The following is a 20,757-nucleotide window of genomic DNA, read 5'->3' as shown; positions in this document are numbered from 1 at the left end:
TCACATCCAAATTAGTTCTAGAAGGATGAAAAATTTAAATGAACAAAAAAGAAAATACAAACATACTAAAAGATAAACTTAACAGGAGAAGATGTTCTCAATACATATAGCAAAGGGCAATTTTTTAATATACAAAAATCTCTTACAAATCAATGAGAAAACAACCAATATAAATATTAACACAGGATTTGAACAGTCATTCCATAGAAAAGAAAATATAAATGACTTTTTAAAATATGAAAGATTGATGAATAAGTTCTAGGGAATCTAATATATAGCATGGTGACTATAGTTAACATTAATTACTGTGTTATATACGTGAAAGTTGCTAAGAGAGTAGATCTTAAATGTTCTCACTACACACACAAATAAAGGTTTTAATGTGAGCTAATGGATATGTTAACTAACCCCATATGGTAATCATTTCCCAATGTGTATGTGTATCAAGTCATTGTGTAGTACTCCTTAAGTTTACACAGTTATTTGTCAATTATATCTCAGTAAAGCTGGAAAAAATATGAAAAATTGCTCATATTACAGAATTCAAAAAATGAAAATGATAATAAAAAGGAAATACCAATCTTTTCCTTAAAACTATTGGCAGAGATCTAAGTTTGGTAATGGAAGTGTTCTCCAGAGTGTGAGGAAGCATTTGTTCATGGCGTGGTAAATTTTGACCACCTCACTCAAGAGTGATTTCACAAAAGCTTCCAAAATTTAAAATATGTATAAACCTGTCATTCAACATCTGAGGAATTTATGCTTCAATACACTTTCACATGGGTAAAGAGACATACAGACAAAAAAATTTTTATTGCAGCATTGTTTCATATTGCAAAATATTTGAAAAAACTTAAATCCATCACAAGGGTGTTTGTAAAATAAATAATGGTACATGCCATACTACGTATTTGGATATACATACATCTATATCCTCATTCCCTTGGTTTTCTCATCTAATTTCTTGCCTTTAAATATGGTGTGCGTGTGTGTGTGTGTGTGTGTGTGTGTCTATGTTTCCTACATTTTATCTGCAGTTCAGTTCTCTCTCCCGAATTCCCTTACCAAACTGCTACTTGGTACCTTCGCTTGGGTGTCATAATGCGTACTCAGCATGTCTGAACTCTTGATCTCCACCACCACCACCCATTTCACTTCCTTGACAGCCTTCCCCATCTCAGTGGATGGCAAATCACATCCTCCTCTCGCTCAGTCCCAAAGCCTGAGAGTCATCCTTTCTTTCTCTCTTAACCAATCTTCAGTTGGTCAAGAAATTATTTTTGCTCTACCTTCAGAATATATCCAGAATCCTACCACTTTTCACCACAGTGGCTGCTATGACCTGATCTATACCACCATTATTTCTTGCCTGGATGATTGCAGTAGCCAGTCATCCACATCTACACTTGCCTTTGTATAATCTGTTCTCATCAAAGCAAGCAGAGTGATTGTTGTAAAATGTTAAATCAAGTCAAATGTTATTCTTCTGCTCAGAACTCTGTAATGGCTCCTGTTTAACTCAGAGTAAAAGCCCAAATCCCTACAATGGCCTGCAAGGACCTCCATGACCTGGCCCCTGTTAATTTATTGGACATCATTCCCTATTACTCACTCGCTTCCTCATTCACCCACAACCACCTTCCCTTCTTTGATATCTCTTGAATAAACTTGTATTCTCCTATCTTAAAGCCTTTTTTCTCTGCCTGCAGTGCTCTTTCCTTGGACATCTACAGGGCTAACTCCTTGACCTCCTTTAGGTCTTCGCTCAGTTGTCACTTTTTCAGTGACAGTTACCCTGACCACTTTATTGCCTCATCTTTTCTTTATTACATAGTATTTATAACCTCTTAAACTGTAGCCTTAACTTATTTGTTATGCTTATTGTGGATTGTCTGTTTCACTGGTTAGAATGTAAGCTTTGTCTGTTTTCTTCAGTGATTGATCCCAAGGGTCTAGAATATGTTGAATAAATCCATAAATGAAGCAATCTGAAAGACAAATAGAAAAACTCAAAGTATATAGAAATTCATAGCAGTCTGTAAAAGCAGATATTTAAATGATGTAAATGCCTGTAGGTACATACGATGTCTCTGGAAGACTGTGAAAAAAACTGGTAATATTGGGTGTCTTTGGGAGAAACACTCAGTACTAGGGATGGATAGGGAGTCACATTCTACACTTTTAGAATCACTTCAATTAAAGAACAAACTAGTTGGAAAAAATACAATGCATAGCTGAGCCTTATTCTGGAATTCAGAATTCTTTATAAAGTAAGAGTCTTTAACTTTTTGAGTTCTTTAGAAGATGTTTAATTGTATTACTACCACTAGGTGGCACATACTTACTGATAAATTCTTAAAGATTCAGAGACACAGGTTTAAAAAATGCTTTTTAGTTCCCCAAACTTGCCAGTTTATATTAGCAATGTATCACATTGGTTTTCCTCAAGAAATTCCCTTAACTTCAGTTGTTTAGTGCTATAACAGCTTACAGGTGATTTTTCACTACCCATTAATTCTTAGCATCATTACAACATTTGAGTTGCAGAAATGTCTTAAATCTGTAAATGTTAACTTAGATATTCTTAAATTAGTTTAAATTTTCTAATGTTCATTGAATTGTATCCGCCTATGTTTTCTTTTTCCTAAGAAATAACTTAATGAATGAAATTTAAATATTCTGTATACAAAACTAGGTTTTTGTTTGATACGTTTTTTTCATTGCTTTTATACCAAATAAATTGGTGTCCAGGACCACCACATGCAGTGTAACACCTGTATTCTTTTTGATGGTGAAGTTTTCAAAAAGAAAATGGTGGCATGTATTTTATAAATCGTAACATTTATAAACATTATAAAAACCTTTTTGGGGCAAGCTCTAAAATAACATTGGCAAAATTACTGGGCCAGATAATTTTTATAGTCATTTTTAACCTAGAGATTCTTTGACTCTGTTTTTCTTTTCAAATTATATATTTTTAAAAAAATGATAAAAATGATCTTATTTACAAAACAGAAACAAATTCACAGACTTAGGGAACGAACTTATGGTTACCGGGGGGAAGGTTGGGGGGAGGGATAGTTAGGGAGTTTGGAATTGACATGTACACACTGCTATATTTAAAGTGGATAACCAACAGGGACCAACTGTATAGCACAGGGAACTCTGCTCAATATTCTGTAACAACCTAATTGGGAAAAGAATTTGAAAAAGAATAGATTCATGTATATGTATAACTGAATCACTTTGTTGTACAGCTGAAACTAACACAACATTGTTAATCAACTGTACTCCAATATAAAACAAAAAGTTTAAAAAATAAAAATAGAGAACTAAAAGAAAAAAACTAAATAAACATTTGGAAAAAGTACCGTATTCAAGTAGAATAACATTTATTGAGCGCTTACTATGCCTGAAAACAGTCATTTATTAGATGTGAATGGAATTAATTTTATTTACTACAATAAGAAACTAGGCTTTTCAGTTTTTATCACTTGATTATCATTGCTATGTTACTTAAAAGGGAATCAACATTATTCTGATAAAATAGATTAATATTCACTACTTTGTTACACTGGTGGTCTTAAGTTTTTGTAACTTTCTAAATATGAGATAAAAATTAGTGAATTAAGACTCTGACCCTTTTGGTTATTAACATGCAAAATTTCTACAACTTTGCTATATTCTAAAATACTAATAAAATAATAATTAGATAACAAAATCAAAGGAATATATTGTACAATGCTTAGATTTAGTTCCAGCTCAACAGCTAAATCAAGTCGATGTTAAAACAAAATTATATGCTTAAACATTTTATTATTATATTATTATTCTCTCTATATTATTTTTCTCTCTTTCTTTAGCCAGGAAAATGTACAAATAAAAAGAAGTGGTATAAAAGTGCACTACAAGAAGCATACCTCCTCTATGGATACTCTCACGAGCAAAGACTGGAAAGGTGCTGCCTATCGAAACAGGGTACATGTGATTTTTTATTCTTTACCACCTCAAAATAAGAATTTATTCAGGTTCATGCTTTCCAAAATATATTTGCACATTTAAAAATTTCGCTCTCCTTTTCATAGGAAAATAGTATATCTTTGTCCAATGAAAAATCATTCTTATATTGGTTAATAGTATGCATTTTTGCCCTCTGAAACTATTTTCCATGACTAAACATGCAGTCTATTTAAATGTAGGTGTTTTAATTAGCGCTTTGTCATCTTTGTTCTTAACGTTTCTACATAGGTCCTCTTGTGTATTTCAAAGCATGTATTTCAAAATTAGAAGCCATGGCTTTAAAATATATTCCTGGAGTGAAACTTTTACTTGGATGTGCTATATTATTTCAGAACAAAGTATTTTTCAAAATGTTTTATTTTTAAATAAATTCAAGGCAGAGATAGAAAAATAATCTTCAACGTTTTTAATTAGGTGAAAAAATATTATAATATTTCAAGTCATTTTCAAGGAAAGTTCTCTTGAATCATAAATATTATGGTTTATGGATAGCTTTTTTAATGAACTGATCATAAGGCATATAGCAGGTAGAACACATTTTTAACTCTAAAAAGAATGTAATAGTTGCATGGAAATGATTTTTCAATAAACAAATATATTAAAAAAATTTTCTGCTTAGTGATCATAAGAATTTTTTTTATCTTACAAGGCCCCTTCTCATTTTATCCACCTAAAGTTCTAAAACAGATTATTCTATGGGAGGATCTGGTCTTTGGTGCTAACTGAATTTTAAAGTAAGAGTGATATTTTTTATCCTGTGGAAAAGTTTAATATATATATTTTAAAAACTTACATGTAAAAACATTTTACTTGAAAAAAAGTTTAACTGTTAACCTAGCCACCTAAGTTTAGATTTTAAAGCATATAAATAGGTTTGAAAAGAGTGGGAAAAGAATGACAAGCAAACTACTCTGGTCAAAAGACATTTATTACCACAAATGTGATTTTATTCCTTGTGCTGAAAATATAATGTCTCTTTTTATTAGCCATAAAGGTTGAACTCACTTTACTGTCACAAATACAATTTTATACTTTGCATGGGCTGTACATTTCTCTTGTGTAACCAGAATAAACTTTGAAATATTTAGTTTTTTTAAACATTAATATTTTGAAGTAATATAATCTGTTACCTTTAAAAGTTACATTACAACCATTCTACACTAGCAATATCCTGCTTTCTCACTAAGTTATGGAACTATGCCGTTGCCGTTGTTGTGTGTGCCAGGGCGTTTATGTCTGGGTCCTTTGGCATTCTTACTTGTCCAGAGACTCTTGAGCCGGGTTATATCTGATCGGTTTTGCAGGAACAGACCATTTTCTAGCTGAAAGTCTGATGATTTTTGCATGCAGAATTTGTGTAATTCGGCCTGATTATAGAGAGCCATATGCCTAAGGACTGTCATTTTGTGCCTGAAGTAGCCCAAATTGACAGGCACGAACAGACTTCCAGGAGCTCAGTCTTTGCCATCATGGGCTCACTCATTGCATACTCACTCTTCACCGTCTCCAAAATAAGCAGTTTAGTCCCGTGCCTGCTTAGCTTCCAGGGTGGATTCTAGGACGTATTCAGCTTCTTACTGTATTCAAAGTAGTTTTGAGAGGTAATTAACCATTATTCAGATATTTTACAAAAGGTTAGTTGCTTAGAGGCAAACCACTTATTTCATTCCAGCAACTTTGAGGATTTCTTTACCCCCAAAATTCATTCTTTCAACCTAGAAATAATTACTACAAATTTTTTTGGCCTAAATTCTTCCTACCCTGCAGAAATTGACCCACTATTATGTTTGATGCAATTGTTTCATTGTTGAAATCTACAGGGTCAGTCAATGATACATAAATATAGACCCAGTCATAGTATAACAAAATTCCATGTCCTATACACATGATTTGGTTACCGTGTTTTTGTTGTATTAACTATTACTCCAAATCAGTGATTCTTCTGTTAGGTCTAGAAAACTTCTTCTTATATAGGAAATTCATTATTTTTTATTTTCAATTGTATTTTTTAAACGAATAGGGTGTTACTCATATAGTTTCTTTATAACTCAGCATGAGGATTTTGTATTATTTGTAGGATGAATATTTTTTATATATTCTACATTTTAGAGTAGATGTCCTTATCTCTACCCTTGTTTCTCAGAATTATTTATTTTTGAATATACTAATTTTTTAGAGCACTTTTAGGTTCATAATGAAATTAAGCAGAAAGTACAGAGTTCCCATATACCCCCTGCCCTACACACGCACAGCATCACTCACTGTCAACATCCTGCACCACAGTGGTTCATTTGTTACAACCTATGGACCAACACTGACACATCATTATAACCCAAAGTCCATAGTTTACATTAGGGTTCACTCTTGGTGTTGGACATTCTATGGGTTTTGACAAATATATACAGTGACATGTATCTACCACTTTAGTATCATACAGAATTGTTTCATTGTTCTAAAAATCCCCTGTGTTCCACCTATTCATTCCTCTCCTAGCCCAATCCCTACCCCTCTGATTGGCAACTACTGTCCTTTTTTTTTTTTTTCAAATTTATTTTTATTGGAGTATAGTTGCTTTACAATGTTGTGTTAGTTTTTACTATACAGCAAAATGAATCAGCTATGCGTATACATGTATCCCTTCTTTTTGGATTTCTTTCCCATTTAGGTCACCACAGAGCATAAAGTAGAGTTCCCTGTGCTATACATTACGTTCTCATTTGTTGTCTATTTTATACATGGTGTCAGTCGTGTATATGATCAATCGCAATCTACCCATTCCTCCCACACACACCACCCTTTCCCCCTCAGTATCCATACATTTGTTCTCTACTTCTGTATCTCTATTTCTGCTTTGCAAATAAGATCATCTATACCATTTTTCTAGATTCCACATATATGTGCTAATACACGATATTTGTTTTTCTCTTTCTGACTTCACTCTGTATGATACTCTCTAGATCTATCCACATCTCTACAAATGACCCAATTTCATTCCTTTTTATGGCTGAGTAATATTCTATTTTATACATGTACCACATCTTCTTTATCCATTCCTCTGTTGATGGGCATTTAGGTTGCTTCCATGTCCTGACTATGATAGATAGTGCTGCAGTGAACATTGGGGTGCATGTGCCTTTTGAATTATGGTTTTCTCTGGGTATATGCCCAGTGGTGGGATTGATGGATCGTATGGTAGTTCCATTTTTAGTTTTTTAAGGAACCTCCATAATGTTCACCATAGTGGCTGTATTACATTCCCACCAACAGCATAGGAGGATTCCACTTTCTCCACACCCTCTCCAGCATTTACTGTTTGTAGATTTTTTGATGCTGGCCATTCTGACCGGTGTGAGATGATACCTCATTGTAGTTTTGATTGCATTTCTCTTATAATTAGTGATGCTGTGCATCTTTTCATGTGCTTCTTGGCCATCTGTATGTCTTTGGAGAAATGTCTATTTAGGTCTTCTGCCCATTTTTGGATTGGGTTGTTTTTTTGATATTGAGCTCTGTGCTGCTTGTATACGTTAGACATTAATCCTTTGTCAGTTGCTTCATTTGCAAATACTTTCTCCCATTCTGAGGGTTGTCTTTTTGTCTTGTTCATGGTTTCCTTTGCTGCACAAAAGCTTTTAAGTTTCATTAGGTCCCATTTGTTTATTTTTGTTTTTATTTTCATTTTTTATTGTCATTAATCTAGGAGGTGTTTCAAAGAAGATCTTGCTGCAATTTATGTCAAAGAATGTTCTGTCTACATTTTCCTCTAAGAGTTTTATAGTGTCTGGCCTTACATTTAGGTCTTTAATCCATTTTGAGTTTATTTTTGTGTGTGGTGTTAGGGAGTGTTCTAATTTCATTCTTGTACATGTAGCTGTCCAGTTTTCCCATCATCACTTATTGAAGAGGCTGTCTTTTCTCTGTTCTTGCCTCCTTTGTCATACCTTAGGTGACCATAGGTGCATGGGTTTATCTCTGGGCTTTCTATCCTGTTCCATTGATCTTCTGTTTTTGTGCCAGTACCATACTGTCTTGATTACTGTAGCTTTGTAGTATAGTCTAAAGTCAGGGAGCCTGATTCCTCCAGCTCCGTTTTTCTTTCTCAAGATTGCTTTGACTATTTAGGGCCTTTTGTGTTTCCATACAAATCTTAAAATTTTCTGTTCTAGTTCTGTGAAAAATGCCATGGGTAATTTGGTAAGGATTGCATTGAATTTTGAGATTGCTTTGGGAAGTATAGTCATTTTCACAATATTGATTCTTCTAATTCAAGAACATGGTATAGCTCTCCATCTGTTTGTGTTGCCTTTGAATTCTTTCATCAGTTTCTTGTAGTTTTCTGCATACAGGTTTTTGCTTCCTTAGCTAAGTTTATTCCTAGGTATTTTATTCTTTTTGGTGCAGTGGTAAATAGGATTGTTTCCTTAATTTCTCTTTCTGATCTTTTGCTGTTAGTGTATAAGAATGTAAGAAATTTATGTGTATTAATTTTGTATCCTGCGACTTTACTAAATTCATTGATTAGCTCTAGTACTTTTCTGGTGGTATCTTTAGGATTTTCTGTGTATAGTATCATGTCATCTGCAAACAGTGACAGTTGTACTTCTTCTTTTCCAATTTGGATTCCTTTTATTTCTTTTTCTTTCCTGATTGCTGTGGCTAGGACTTCCAAAACTATGTTGAATAATAATGGCGCGAGTGGACACCCTTGTCTTGTTCCTGATCTTAGAGGAAATACTTTCAGTTTTTCACCATTGAGAATAATGTTTGCTGTGGGTTTGTCATATATGGCCTTTATTATGTTGAGCTAGGTTCCCTTTATGCACACTTTCTGGAGAGTTTTTATCATAAATGTGTGTTGGATTATCTATTGAGATGATCATATATTTTTATTCTTCCATTTGTTAATATGGAGTATCAGATTGATTGATATGCATATATTGAAGAATCCTTGCATCGCTGGGATAAATCCTACTTGATCATGGTGTATGATCCTTTTAATGTGTTGTTGGATTCTGTTTGCTAGTATTTTGTTGAGGATTTGTTCATCAGTGATACTGGCTTGTTGTTGTCTTTTTTTGTAGTGTCTTTGTCTGGTTTTGGTATCAGGGTGATGGTGGCCTCGTAGAATGAGTTTGGGAATGTTCCATCCTCTGTAAATTTTTGGAAGAGTTTGAGAAGGATAGGTGTTAGCTCTTCTCTAAATGTTTGATAGAATTCACCTGGGAAGCCATCTGGTCCTGGACTTTTATTCACTGGAAGATTTTAATCACAGTTTCAATTTCATTACTTCTGATTGGTCAGTTCGTATTTTCTATTTCTTCCTGTTTCAGCCTTGGAAGTTTGTACTTTTCTAAGAATTTGTCCATTTCTTACAGGTTGTCCATTTTATTGGCATATGATTGCTTGTAGTAGTCTCTTATGATCCTTTGTATTTCTGTGATGTCAGTTGTAACTTCTTTTTCATTTCTAATTTTATTGATTTGAGTCCTCTCTCTTTTTTCTTGTTGAGTCTGCTAAAGGTTTATCAATTTTGTTTATCTTCTCAGAGAACCAGCTTTTAGTTTTATTGATCTTTGCTATTATTTTCTTCATTTCTATTTCATTTATTTCTGCTCTGATCTCTATGATTTCTTTCCTTCTACTATCTTTGGGTTTTGTTTGATCTTCTTTGTTTAGTTGCTTTAGGTGTAAGGTTAGGTTGTTTATTTGAAATTTTTCTTATTTTTTGAGGTAGGAGTATATTGCTATACACTTCCTTCTTAGAACTGCTTTTGCTGCATCCCAAAGGTTTTGGGTCATTGTGTTTTCATTGTCATTTGTTTCTAGGTATTTTTTTATTTCCTCTTTGATTTCTTCAGTGATCTCTTGGTTATTTAGTAGCGTATTGTTTAGCCTCCATGTTTTTATATTTTTCACAGTTTTTTTCCTGTAATTTATTTCTAATCTCATGACGTTATGGTTGGAAAAGGTGCTTGATACAATTTCAATTTTCTAAAACTTACTGAGGCTTGATTTGTGACCCAAGATATCCATCTATCCTGGAGAATGTTCCATAAGCACTTGAGAAGAAAGTGTATTCTTCTGCTTTCTGGTGGAATGTCCTATAAATATCAATTAAGCCTATTTGTTCTATTGTGTCATTTACAGCTTGTGTTACCTTATTTATTTTCTGCCTGGATGACCTGTCCATTGGTGTAAGTGGGGTGTTAAAGTCCCCGACTCTTATTGTGTTACTGTTGATTTCCTCTTTTAAGGCTGTTTGCATTTGTCTTATGTATTCAAGTGCTCCTATGTTAAGGTGCATAAATATTTACAATTGTGATATCTTCTTCTTGGATTGATCTCTTGATTCTTATGATTGTAATAGTCATATGATCGTTGTCTCTTGTAATAGTCTTTATTTTAAAGTCTATTTTGTCTGATATGAGTATTGCTATTCCAGCTTTCTTTTGATTCCCATTTGCATGGAATATCTTTTTCCATCCCCTCACTTTCAGTCTGTATGTGTCCCTAGGTCTGAAGTGGGTCTCTTGTAGACAGCGTATATATATTGGTCTTGTTTTTGTATCCATTGAGCTAGTCTGTGTCTTTTGGTTGGAGCATTTAATCCATTTACATTTAAGGTTATTATCAATATGTATGTTCCTGTTATCATTTTCTTAGTTATTTTGGGTTTGTTCTTGTAGGTCTTTTTCTTCTCTTCTGTTTCCCAGCTAGAGAAGTTCCTTTAGCATTTTTTGTAAAGCTGGTTTGGTGGTGCTGAATTCTTTTAGTTTTTGCTTGTCTGTAAAGCTTTTGATTTCTCTGTCAAATCTGAATGAGATCCTTGCTGGGTAGTGTAACCTTGGTTGTAGGTTTTTCCCTTTCATCACTTTAAATATGTCCTCCTGCCACTCCTTTCTGGCCTGCAGAGTTTCTGCTGAAAAATCAAGCTGATAACCTTATGGGGATCCCCTTGTTGGTTATTTGTTGATTTTCCCTTGCTGCTTTTAGTAATTTTTTCTGTGTATTTAATTTTTGTTAGTTTGATTAATATATGTCTCGGCATGTTTCTACTTGGGTTTATCCTGTATAGGGCTGTCTGCACCTCCTGGGTTTGATTGACTGTTTCCTTTCCCATGTTAGGGAAGTTTTCAACTATAATCTCTTGAAATATTTTCCCAGGCCCTTTCCCTTTCTCTTCTTCTGGACCCCTATAATTTGAATGTTGGTGTGTTTAATGTTATCCCAGAGGTCTCTGAGACTGTCCTCGTTGCTTTTCATTCTTTTTTCTTTATTCTGCTCCTCGGCAGTTATTTCCACCATTCTATCTTCCAGCTCACTTAGCCATTCTTCTGCCTCAGTTATTCTGCTCTTGATTCCTTCTATTGTATTTTTCATTTCAGTTATTGTATTGTATATCACTGATTGTTTGTTCTTTAGTTCTTCTGAGTCCTTGTTAAACATTTCTTATATTTTCTGGTTCCATGCCTCCATTCTGTTTCCAAGATCTTGGATCATCTTTACTTTCATTACCCTGAATTCTTTTTCAGGTAGATTGCCTATTTCCTCTTCATTTATTTGATCTTGTGGGATTTCACTTTGCTCCTTCATCTGCAACATATTTCTCTGTCATCTCATTTTGTCTAACCTACTGTGTTTATGGTCCCCTTTCTGCAGGCTGCAAGGTTGTGGTTCCTTTTGCATCTGCTGTCTACCCCCTGATGAGTGAGGTTGGTCTGGGGGCTCGCGTAGGCTTCCTGGTGGAAGGGACTGGTGCCTGCACTCTGGTGGGTGAAGCTGAATCTTTTCCCTCTGATGGGCAGGGTATGTTTGGGGTGTTTGTGAGCTTACTACAACTTTAGGCAGCCTGTCTGCTGATGGGTGGGGCTGTGTTCCTGTTTTGCTGGTTGTTTGTTGTGAGGTGTCCAGCACTGGATCCTGCAGGCAGTTGTGTGGGGCCAGCTCTTGGTGTTGATATGGATACCTCCAGTAGTGCACATGCCGATTAATCTTCCCTGGGCCCGGGAATTCTCTGGTGGTCCAGCGTCCTGGACTTGTCACACCCCCCCACCAAAAGGCCCAGGCCCAACCCCTGGCCAGGAAACCAAGAGCCCGCAAGCTGCACATTGCAGCCTGAGAGAAAATAAAAGAAAAAGAAAGCAAACAGACAAACAAAACCCAAGACAAATACCAAAAACAGCAGCAAACAAACAGCGGCAACACACAGACACAGAATAAATAAATAAATAAAACAAAACAAAAGAATTCAAAAATGAGAACAGTCAATAAGGACTAAACTAACAAAAAATGAAAATGAAACAAAAACAGAAAGCATAAAAACAATCAAAAATAAAGAAAACCCACAAAACAGCAAAAAAGTGAAGTAAAAGTAGAAAAGTAAAAAATATATATATTAAAAAAAGAAAAATAAAAGCAACAATACCAACAACTGAACAAAACGAAACAAAGAAGAAAAGAATAACAGTAATAATAATATTTTCCTGGGGCCTCCTCTGTCAGTGTCCTTGCTCCCACCGTGAGCCAGAGCCATCCCCCACCTCCCCAGGAGGCCTTCCAGTACTTCTAGGTAGGTCTGGACCTGCTTTGGGCACTGTGGGGCCAGCTCAGACTCTGACCTGGCTCAACTCCCACGTGTACTTGCCCCCAAAGTCCACTGCTGCAAAGGCTAGATTGGTCTCAATTGTGGGAACACTCGTCTATTCAGGTATTCCAGAGACACAGGATTTACCAAGCCATTCTCAGGGATTTAATCCACAGCTTGTGTAGCTGCACAGAGAGATTTTCATTCCTCTTCCTTAGTCACACTACTCCTGGGGCTCAGCTTTGGTTTTGGCCCCACCTCTGCATGTGGGCCACCCTCAGGCATCTGTTCCTTGCCCAGGCAAGAGGGAGCAAAAGCAGCAGCTGCTTGGGGCACACTTACTCACTCAGGCTGGGGAGGGGTATGGCGGCTACAATTGGGTTGTGCGTGAGTTGTTTTCAGTGGCATGAACCAGCAGGCAGTTGCAACAGACTGTGGTGCACTCGTTCTGGTGGGAATCCCTCCCAGTGCCCACGGAGGCAGGTACTGATGTGTGGGCACGGTGGTGGCCCTGCCCCCCATGTGCCTCTCAACTATGGCGCCTCGCTTTCCAGGCAGGCCACACTTCTTCTAGGGGCATTCCTGGCCATGCATCCCCTCACTCCTGTCTTCTCTGCTGTATCTGCACAGCCAACAGTGCTCCTCTCCCCATATCCGTTCTACCAACCCCTCACTTTAGCACTCAGCGCCCGCCAGCATCGGCAGACTGTTGTCCCAGGCATGGGTGCCCAGGGCTGATTCCCAAGGAGACTTTGGGATGGGCAGCGCTCAGGCCCCCAGAACCTACACGGGCGAAGGAGACCCTGGCCTGAGGGGCAGGCAGGCCCACTTAGATGGGAGCCCCTCCCAGTGTCCCCGGAAGCTGAAGAAGCCAGTGGGTGGGGAAAGGGGTTGTAATGGTGGCTCTGCCCCTTGCGCACTACTCAACAATACGCCTTGCTTCTGTGGTGTCCCAGGCTTTTTCCACAGACTTTCCTGGTTGTGGATCTCCTTACTCCTGTCCCTTCTGGCTATCTTTTCACAGCTAACAGCTGTCCCTTCCCTGGGTCCACGCTCCAAATCCCACTTTCCAGCACCCAGCCCCCCTTTGCAACTGGCCACTCATGACTCAGACTGGAATGCGCAGAGCTGTGGTGTAGATCATGCATGCAGTTCTTACTTTGTCCTGTCTTCCACAAACCATCCACTGCATTCTCCTTTGATTCCCCCGAAGTTCCTTTTCTGTCCCAGCTGATTTCCCCACCATGAGGGAGTTTTTCTGAGTGTGGAAACCTCCCCTCACCTTCATCTTTCTGCCAGGGCTGCTGGTCCCTTTTTTGATTCCTCTTTTCTTTTTTTCTTCTTTCTTTCATCCTACCCAGTTGTTGAGGGGATTTTTCTTGTCCTTTTAGGTGTCTGAAGTTTTCCACTCATGTTCAGCAGGTGCTCTGTGAGAATTGTTCCATTTGTAGGTGTATTCTTGATGTACTTGTGAGGAGCAATGAATTCCATGTCCTCCTATTCTACCATCTTGACTCCTCCACTGTTCTTTTTACTGTCACCATAGTTTTGCCTTTTCTGGAATGTGATATAGCTGGAATCATATGGTATGTAGCTTTTCAAATTGGCTTCTTTCACTTAGTAATATGCATTTATGTTTCCCCATGTCTTTATAGCTCTTTTTTAAGCACTGAATTATATTCCATTGTTTGTATGTACCACAGTTCATTTATCCATGGATATCCTGGTTGCTTCCATGTTTTGGCGATTATTAATAAAGCTGCTGTAAACATCCGTGTGCAGGATTTTGTGTGGGCATAAGTTTTCAGCTCACTTGAGTAAATGAGCAAATACTAGGGAGTGCAGTTGCTGGATTACATAGTAAGAATATGTTTAGTGTTGTAAGAAACTGTCAAAGTATCTTCCAAAGTGGCTGTACCATTTTACATTCCCACCAGCAATAAATGAGAATTCCTGTTGCTACACATCCTTGGTGTGGGTCATTCTAATAGGTGTGTAGAGGTATCTTATTGTTTTAATTGCAGTTCTCTAATGACATATGATGATGAATATCCTTTCATATACTTATTTGCCATCTTTGAATCTTCTTTTGTAAGTTGTCTGTTTATTGCTCATTTTGTAATCCAGTTGTTCATTTTCTTATTGTTGAGTTTTAAGATTTTTTGTATATTTTGAATAGCAGTCCTTTATCAGATACGTATTTTGTAAATATTTTCTCTCACTCTGTGGATTGTCTTATTCTCTTGAGAGTGTTCTTTGTAGAATAGAAGTTTTTAATTTTAATGAAATCCAGCTTATCAGTTATTTCTTTCATGCATCTTGCCTTTGGTATTATATCTAAAAAGTTATCAGTCTGGGAATCTGGGTACTTCTGTTGAGGGTTTTTCCTGACTGTAAAGCAAAGGTGTGGGAAAGGAGAAATGGATAGAAAGTGTCTTCCTGTCTTCTTCTGTTCTTTGTGCCTCAGCTAAAGATGCAGAAGGTTTCTGTGGGCTGCTCTTCCTTTGCAGCAACTCCTCCTCTGAATGTAAATCATGATGAACTGAGTGTTTGGAAATCCTTCTCCTAAGCTGAGATTTGGGGCGTATCTGCACTTCTGGACTATCTGAATATCAAGGGCTGAGATTATTTGGAACTGTGAATACTTGTTGTTTTAGAAGCATGTGGTCTGGGAATGGTATTCAAAGTTCCTATAACATTTCCTTATAAGTGCCTTGAGTATATTTTTTTTCTGAGTTTTTGCTTTTTTGCTCCTCTTCTTAAATGTTTTTAATCACTACATTAATAAATAAAGTCTACCCCTCTCTGTACCATTTAAAAAAAAAGTTATCAGCATGTCCAAAATCATCTAGATTTTCTCCTATGTTACTCTCTGGGAGTTTTATAGTTTTGCATTTTACATTTAGATGTGTGGTCTATTTTGAGTTAATTTTTGTGAAAGGTGTAAGGTCTGTGTCTAGATTCTTTTGTGTGTGTATGTGTGTGTGTGCACGCCATGTGGATATTTAGTTGTTCCGACAGCATTTGTTGAAAACATTAGCTTTTCTCCATTATATTGTCTTTGCTCCTTTGTCAAAGATCAGTTGACTATATTTGTTGGGTCTGTTTCTGGGCTCTGTATTCTGTTCCATTGATCTGTTTTATTAGTTTCCCAATATTATACTGTTGATCATTGTAGCTTTTTAGTAAGTCTTGAAGTCAGGTAGGATCAGTTCTTCAACTTTGCCCTTCTTCAATATTGTGTTAGCTTTTCTGGGTCTTTGTTGCTCCATAAAAACTTTAGAATCAGCTTGATATCTGCAAAATAACTTGTTGAGATTTTGATTGAGATTGCATTGAATCTATAGATCAAGTTTGGAAGAACAGAGATCTTGACAGTATTGAGTTTTCCTATCCATGAACATGGAATATCTCTCCATTTATTTAGATCTTCTTTCATTTTTCATCAGAGTTTTATAGCTTCCCTAGTATAAATCTTGTCCATATTTTAGATTTATGGCTAAGTATTTCATTTTGGGGGGTGTCTATATAAATGGTAATGTGTTTTCAATTTCAAATTCCACTTGTTCATTGCTGGTAAATAGGAAAACAACTGATTCTTGTGTTAATATTAACTTTGTATCCTGCAACTTTGCTCTAATCACTTATTTCTTCCAGGAGTATTTTCCTTGATTCTTTTGGATTTTCTACTTAGATGACCATGTTATGTGCAAACAAAGATAGTTTTATTTCTTCTCAATTTGTATCTTTTATTTCTTTTATTGTCCTCTTGCATTAGTTAGGAGTTCCAGTACAATATTGAAAGGAGTGGTGAGGAGGGAATGTCTTTGACTTGCTCCTGATCTTAGTGGGAAAGCTTTGCATTTCTCACCATTAAGGATGATGTTAGCTGTAGATTTTTTGTAGATTCTCCTCAAATTGAGGAAATTTCCCTCTATTCCTAGTTTGCTGTGAGTTTTTATCATGAATGGGTGTTGGATTTTGTCAAGTGCTTTATCTGCTTCTATTGATATGATCATGTGACTTTTCTTCTTTAGCCTATTGATGTAATGGATTACATTAATTGATTTTGAATGTTGAACCAGCCTCAAATACCTGGAATAAATCTTACTTGATTGTGGTGTGTAATTCTTTTTTATACATTGGTGGATTTGGTTTGCTAATATTTTGTTGAGGATTTTTGCATCTGTGTTCATGAGAAATATTGATTGCTCTGTGGTTTTCATGTAATATCTTTATTTGGTTTGGGTATTTCAGGTAATACTGGCTTCATTGAATGAATTAGGAAGTATTCTGTTCGCTTCTATCTTCTGAAAGAGTTTATAGAGAATGAGTATAGTTTCTTCCTTAAATGTTTGGTAGAATTCACCAGAGAACTCACCTGGGCTTGATGCTTTCTGTTTTGGAAGTTTATTATATTGATTCAATTTTTAAACAGATACAGGCTCTTCAGATTGTCTGTTTCTCCTGTGTGACTTTTGGCAGATTGTGTTTTTCAAGGAATTTGTCCATTTCATCTAGGTTATCAAATTTGTGGGCATGGAGTTATTCATAACATTTATTTATTATCCTTTTAAAGTCCATGGGATCTGTAGTGATGCCCTCTCTTTCATTTTTCGACACTAGTATTTCTGTTTTCTCTTTTATTTTCTTAGCCTGGCTAGAGGCTTACTGATTTTATTGATTTTTCAAAGAAACAGCTTTTGGTTTTATTAATATTCTCTATTGATTTCCTGTTTCCAATTTCATTTGTTTCTCCTCTAATTTTTATTTCTTTTCTCATGTTTACTTTAGATTTAACTGGCTCTTCTTTTTCTAGCTTCCTAAGGTGGAAGCTTGGCATACTGGTTTTAGATCTCTGGTCTTTCATAATATATGCATTTAATGCTATAAATTCCCCTCTAAACACTGCTTTCACTGTATCTCACAAATTTTGATAAGCCATATTTATTTTTTCATCTCATTCAAAATATTTTAAAATTTCTTGTGAGATTTTTTTTGACCCATATGTTATTTAGAAATGTGTTGTTAAAGCTCCAAGTATTTGGGGATCTTCCAGTTATCCTTCTGTTTTTGATTTCTACTTTTATTCCGTTGTGATATGAGAGCAGATTATTGGATTGGATTGGTCAAAAAGTTTGTTCAGGTTTTTCCCAAACATCTTACGGAAAAACCCGAGTGAACTTTTTGGCCAACCCTATATGATATCTATTTCTTTAACTTTTTAAGGTATGTTTTACGGCCCAGAATGTAGTCTATCATGGTGAATGTTCCAAGCAAGCTTGAGAAGAATGTGTATCTGCTGTTGTTAAATGAAGTAGTTTATAGTCTGTTCTGCCTTTTGTAGTGTTAATTGAGCACTTCATATAATTCTGTTTTCTCTCCTTTCTTAGCATATCAATTATTCTTTCTTTCTAATTTTTCTAGTGGTTTTCCTGCAGTTTGCAATATTCATTTACAGTTATCCAAGTCCACTTTCAAGTAACACATTATAACTTCATGAGTAATGAATGTACCTTATATTAACAAAAATTTCCTGATTCCTCTTCTGTCCATTGTATCATTGTCGTCATTCATTTCATACACACACACACACACACACACACACACACACTATATATTATTGAATATATTGTTGCTATCATTTTGAACAAAGTATTTTCTGTTAGATACATTAAGAATGAGAAAAATAAAAGTTTTTACTTTTACTTAGTCATTCTCTGCTGCTTTTCCTTTATGTAGATCCAAATTTCTGGTTTATACCATTTTCTATCTCTTTTATAATTTTTAATAGATTTATTTTTTTTTATTTATTTATTTTTGGCTGTGTTGGGTCTTCATTTCTGCTCGTGGGCTTTCTCTAGTTGCGGTGAGCGGGAGCTACTCTTCGTTGCGGTGCATGGGCTTCTCATTGCAGTGACTTCTCTTGTTGCAGAGCACGGGCTCTAGGCACACAGGCTCTAGAGTGCAGGCTCAGTAGTTGTGGTGGACGGGCTTAGTTGCTCTGCAGCATGTGAGATCTTCCCAGATCAGGGCTCGAACCCATGTCCCCTGCATTGGCAGGCAGATTCTTAACCACTGCACCACCAGGGAAGTCCCTCTATCTCTCTTTTAACATTTCTTGTAAGGCAGGACTTCTAGCAATAAATTCCCCCAATTTTTCTTTGTCTCACAATTTGTATATTCCTTTACTTTTGAAGAATAACTTTACAGGGTACAGAGTTCTAATTTCGTGGGTTTTTTCTCTCAACACTTTAAATATTTCACTCCACTCTCCTCTCGCTTGCACGGTTTCTGAGAGGAACTGGATGAAATTCTTATATTCCCTCCTTTATAGGTAAGGAGCAAAGATAAGAATTTCCCCTCTCTGACTTCTTTCAAGAATTTTCTTTATTTTTGATTTTTCTGCAGTTTAAGTAGGACATGCCTAAGTGTAGTTTTTATTGGCATTTGTCCTGCTTGGTGTTCTCTGAGCTTCCTGGGGCTATGGTTTGGTGTCTGACATTAATTTGGGGAAATTGTCAGTCATTATTAATTAAAATATTTCTTCTGTCCCTTTCTCTCTCTCTTTTCCTTCTGGTATTCCCATTACACGTGTGTTACACTTTTGTAGTTGTCCCATATATCTTGGGTATTCTGTTCAGTTTTTTTTTCAGTCTTTTTTCTTTTTTCTTTTTTCTTTATAGGTTTTAGAAGTTTCTATTGATGTATCCTCAAGGTCAGAGAGTCTTTTCTCAGCTGTGTCCAGTCTACTGATGAGCCCATCAAAGGCATTCTTCATTTCTGTTACAGTGTTTTGATCTCTAGTATTTCTTTTTTATTATTTCTTAGAATTTCTCTATCTCTGCTTACATTGCACACCTGTTCTTGCAAGTTGTCTACTTTTAACGTTAGAGCCCTTGGTATATTAACTGTAGTTGCTTTAAATTCACAGTCTGATAATTCCAACATCTATGCCATATCTGTGTCTGCTTCCAGCGCTTGCTCTGTCACTTCAAACTGTGATTTCCCTTTTAGTATGCCTTGTAATTTTTTGTGGAAAGGTGAATATGATGTACCAGGTAAAAAGAACTGTGTTAAAGAGGCCTTTACTAGTGCAGTGGTAAGGTGTGTGGGGTAGGGGAGGCATTTTGGAGTCCTGTGATTAGGTCTCAGTCCTGGGCTTTGAGTTTAATGAGTGCTTCTCATTTTTTTTTTACCACTTAGGTGGTCCATGATAGCTAAAGGGGGCTGGAGTTGGAATTCCCTTCCCCCACATGGAAGGCTACAACAGGCTGGATTTGGGCATTTCCCTTCTTCCAGGCTGGTTAGGCTCTGAAAAAACCCCAGTAGGTTAGGTTCTGGTAAAATAGTTTCTCTTGAGGACAGGCCTTGTTAGAAGAATTGAAAGCTCTGGCATATTTCAGAACCCTTACTTTTTTCCTCCCACTGCCTGAAGCACAGGGAATTATTTTCCCAGTTGGCACTGTGAGAACATGATGGAGCTTCTGGAGGTAAATTCACCAAAGTACATCTCCCTCCCCCAGGACTGGATCCCTCTGGGGTTTTTCTCTCTCAGGCTTGTTCACACTGAGCCTCCAGCACTTCGTGGATTTCAGTTCCTATTTCCCTCCCAGGCATTGACTCTTGGCAAGGTTTCAACTCCAGTAAATTGTGGTTCTTTTAATTTGCCAGTAAGCAATTTGTCTCTCCAAATTTGGGGGCAGTGGTTTGCCCTGTGCACTCACTCCCTGAGGGATCTAAGAAGAGTTATTGATTTTCAGTCTGTTCATCCTTTTACTTGTTGTTAGGACGGAGTGGTGACTTCCAAGCTCTTTACTGACGGACAGAAAACTGGACTGTCCTTTTTGTATTTAAGAAAATGCTCTCAGCTGTCATGTTTAAAGAACATACTGACAGTTTTTCTGAGGCCATGAATGGACAAGCTTTAGAAAAATTATTTAAAGAAGAGAAGCCATTGATTTATATTAATATTTGTACCTCTCTCTAATATGGTTGTAAATAAAAATTTTAACATCTGTTATGGGTCATGAGGCATAACCATCACTACTCATTTGGAACATTTTCATTTTCTACCTGCAGCTTCTCTTTTATACTTTAAAAATATGATTTGGATGTAGCTCAGAAGAGGCCCTTTTAATTATCCAAATCTA

General features: G+C 36.3%; 1 protein-coding gene across 7 annotated transcripts in view; it reads left to right on the top strand.

Annotated features, from left to right (window-relative positions):
- Window positions 1-20,757, top strand: part of ZCWPW2 (zinc finger CW-type and PWWP domain containing 2) — a 139,991-nt gene that overhangs the window by 83,178 nt on the left and 36,056 nt on the right. For 6 of the 7 annotated variants that reach the window (XM_060307383.2, XM_030830018.2, XM_060307384.2 and 3 more), the window contains one exon: window positions 3,864-3,978. The exons of the other annotated variant lie outside the window; for it this stretch is intronic. In XM_060307383.2, coding sequence (XP_060163366.1) covers window positions 3,864-3,978 — 115 coding nt within the window. The remainder of the gene's footprint in view (window positions 1-3,863; window positions 3,979-20,757) is intronic. 7 annotated transcript variants of the gene reach the window in all.

Source organism: Globicephala melas, chromosome 11, assembly GCF_963455315.2.
Source record: "Globicephala melas chromosome 11, mGloMel1.2, whole genome shotgun sequence".
Taxonomy (NCBI): Eukaryota; Metazoa; Chordata; class Mammalia; order Artiodactyla; family Delphinidae; genus Globicephala; species Globicephala melas.
The sequence above is the reverse complement of the archived record's forward strand: the minus strand, read 5'-3'. Positions and strand labels throughout refer to the sequence as shown.